Source organism: Verticillium alfalfae, genomic scaffold (assembly GCF_000150825.1).
Source record: "Verticillium alfalfae VaMs.102 supercont1.7 genomic scaffold, whole genome shotgun sequence".
NCBI lineage: Eukaryota > Fungi > Ascomycota > Sordariomycetes > Glomerellales > Plectosphaerellaceae > Verticillium > Verticillium alfalfae.
Window position 1 is genome coordinate 866488 of NW_003315032.1, and position 1058 is coordinate 867545.

The 1058-nt window shown below is 60.7% G+C and overlaps 1 protein-coding gene across 1 annotated transcript in view; it reads right to left on the reverse strand.

Annotated features, from left to right (window-relative positions):
- VDBG_06084 (periodic tryptophan protein) overlaps positions 1-620 on the reverse strand; it is a gene marked incomplete at both ends in the record, with an annotated part of 1448 nt that extends 828 nt beyond the window's left edge. Inside the window, one exon of the mRNA XM_003003596.1 lies at positions 15-620. Coding sequence (XP_003003642.1) covers positions 15-620 — 606 coding nt within the window. The remainder of the gene's footprint in view (positions 1-14) is intronic.
- Positions 621-1058: the final 438 nt, after the last annotated feature.

Genomic DNA, 1058 nt, shown 5'->3' on the forward strand with positions numbered 1-1058 from the left:
GCCAGCGAGCACACCTTGTCCGTGTGGTACGTGTACGACTTGGCGCACTTGGTCGTGTGCAGGTCCCAGAGCTTGACCGTCTTGTCGGCCGAGGCCGAAGCAAGCAGGTTCCTGTGTTTCCTGTTGGCAGCAAGCGACAGGACGGCGTCGACGTGGTACTCGTCGTTGGCCTTGGCCTTCTTCTTCTTCTTCTTCTTCTTCTCCTCGGCGCCCTCGCCACCCTGGCCGAGGATCGCGTTGGGGTACATGCAGTCTATCGTATCGAGATCCCAGACCTCGATATCGGGGTCCATGGTGCCGACGGCGACAAAGTTGGCCGTCGCGTCCTTCTCGACGCCCTGCTTGTTCACGGGCATGTCGAGCCATTCGACACACAGCGGGATGGCGGGCAACATGATGTCGTGGTGGACGTACAGGTTGTCGGCAGCGTCCTCGTAGACGTAGACCTCGAGATGAGCCAGCTCGTCCTCAATCTTGGCGGCCAGCAGCAGGTTGTCCGTCGCCAGAATCTGCATGTCGTCGCGGTCCTCGTCCTCGTCGTCGTCCTGAAGGGTGATGTAGGGGTCGTCCTTGTTGGACTCGTAATAGGCCAGCGATTTGGCGTTGCCGAACATGCCCATGCTCTCGCCCTGGCCGGGCCTGTCCTCGTCCTCCTCTTCATCGTCATCGTCATAGTGCTCGAGGTCGTACTCCTTGAGGTCGTCGTCGTTGATGTCGATCCTATCATGGTCTGTCAGCCATTTGCACCCTTTCGCCAGGGCGCCCAATGAACGCACTCTTCTTTCGTCTTGTCCTCCTTCTTCCCGCCCGCGCCCGCAGCCTTGGCGCCCTCGGCGTCCTGCGCCTCCTTGAGATCGTCTTCGGCATCGTCGAGCTGGAGCTTGGCGAGCTCTGCGATGCGCTCAAACTCGGCCTCGTCAAAGGCGTATTTCTGGGGGAAGGGGGCCGCGAAGCCGCGCGGCACCCCAGGTGGCGGATGGTGATCATGGACATGACGGGATTTTGTCTTTTCCCGGCGGTCGTGTCGACAGGTCCTGGCCAAAGATTGAAAACACCCC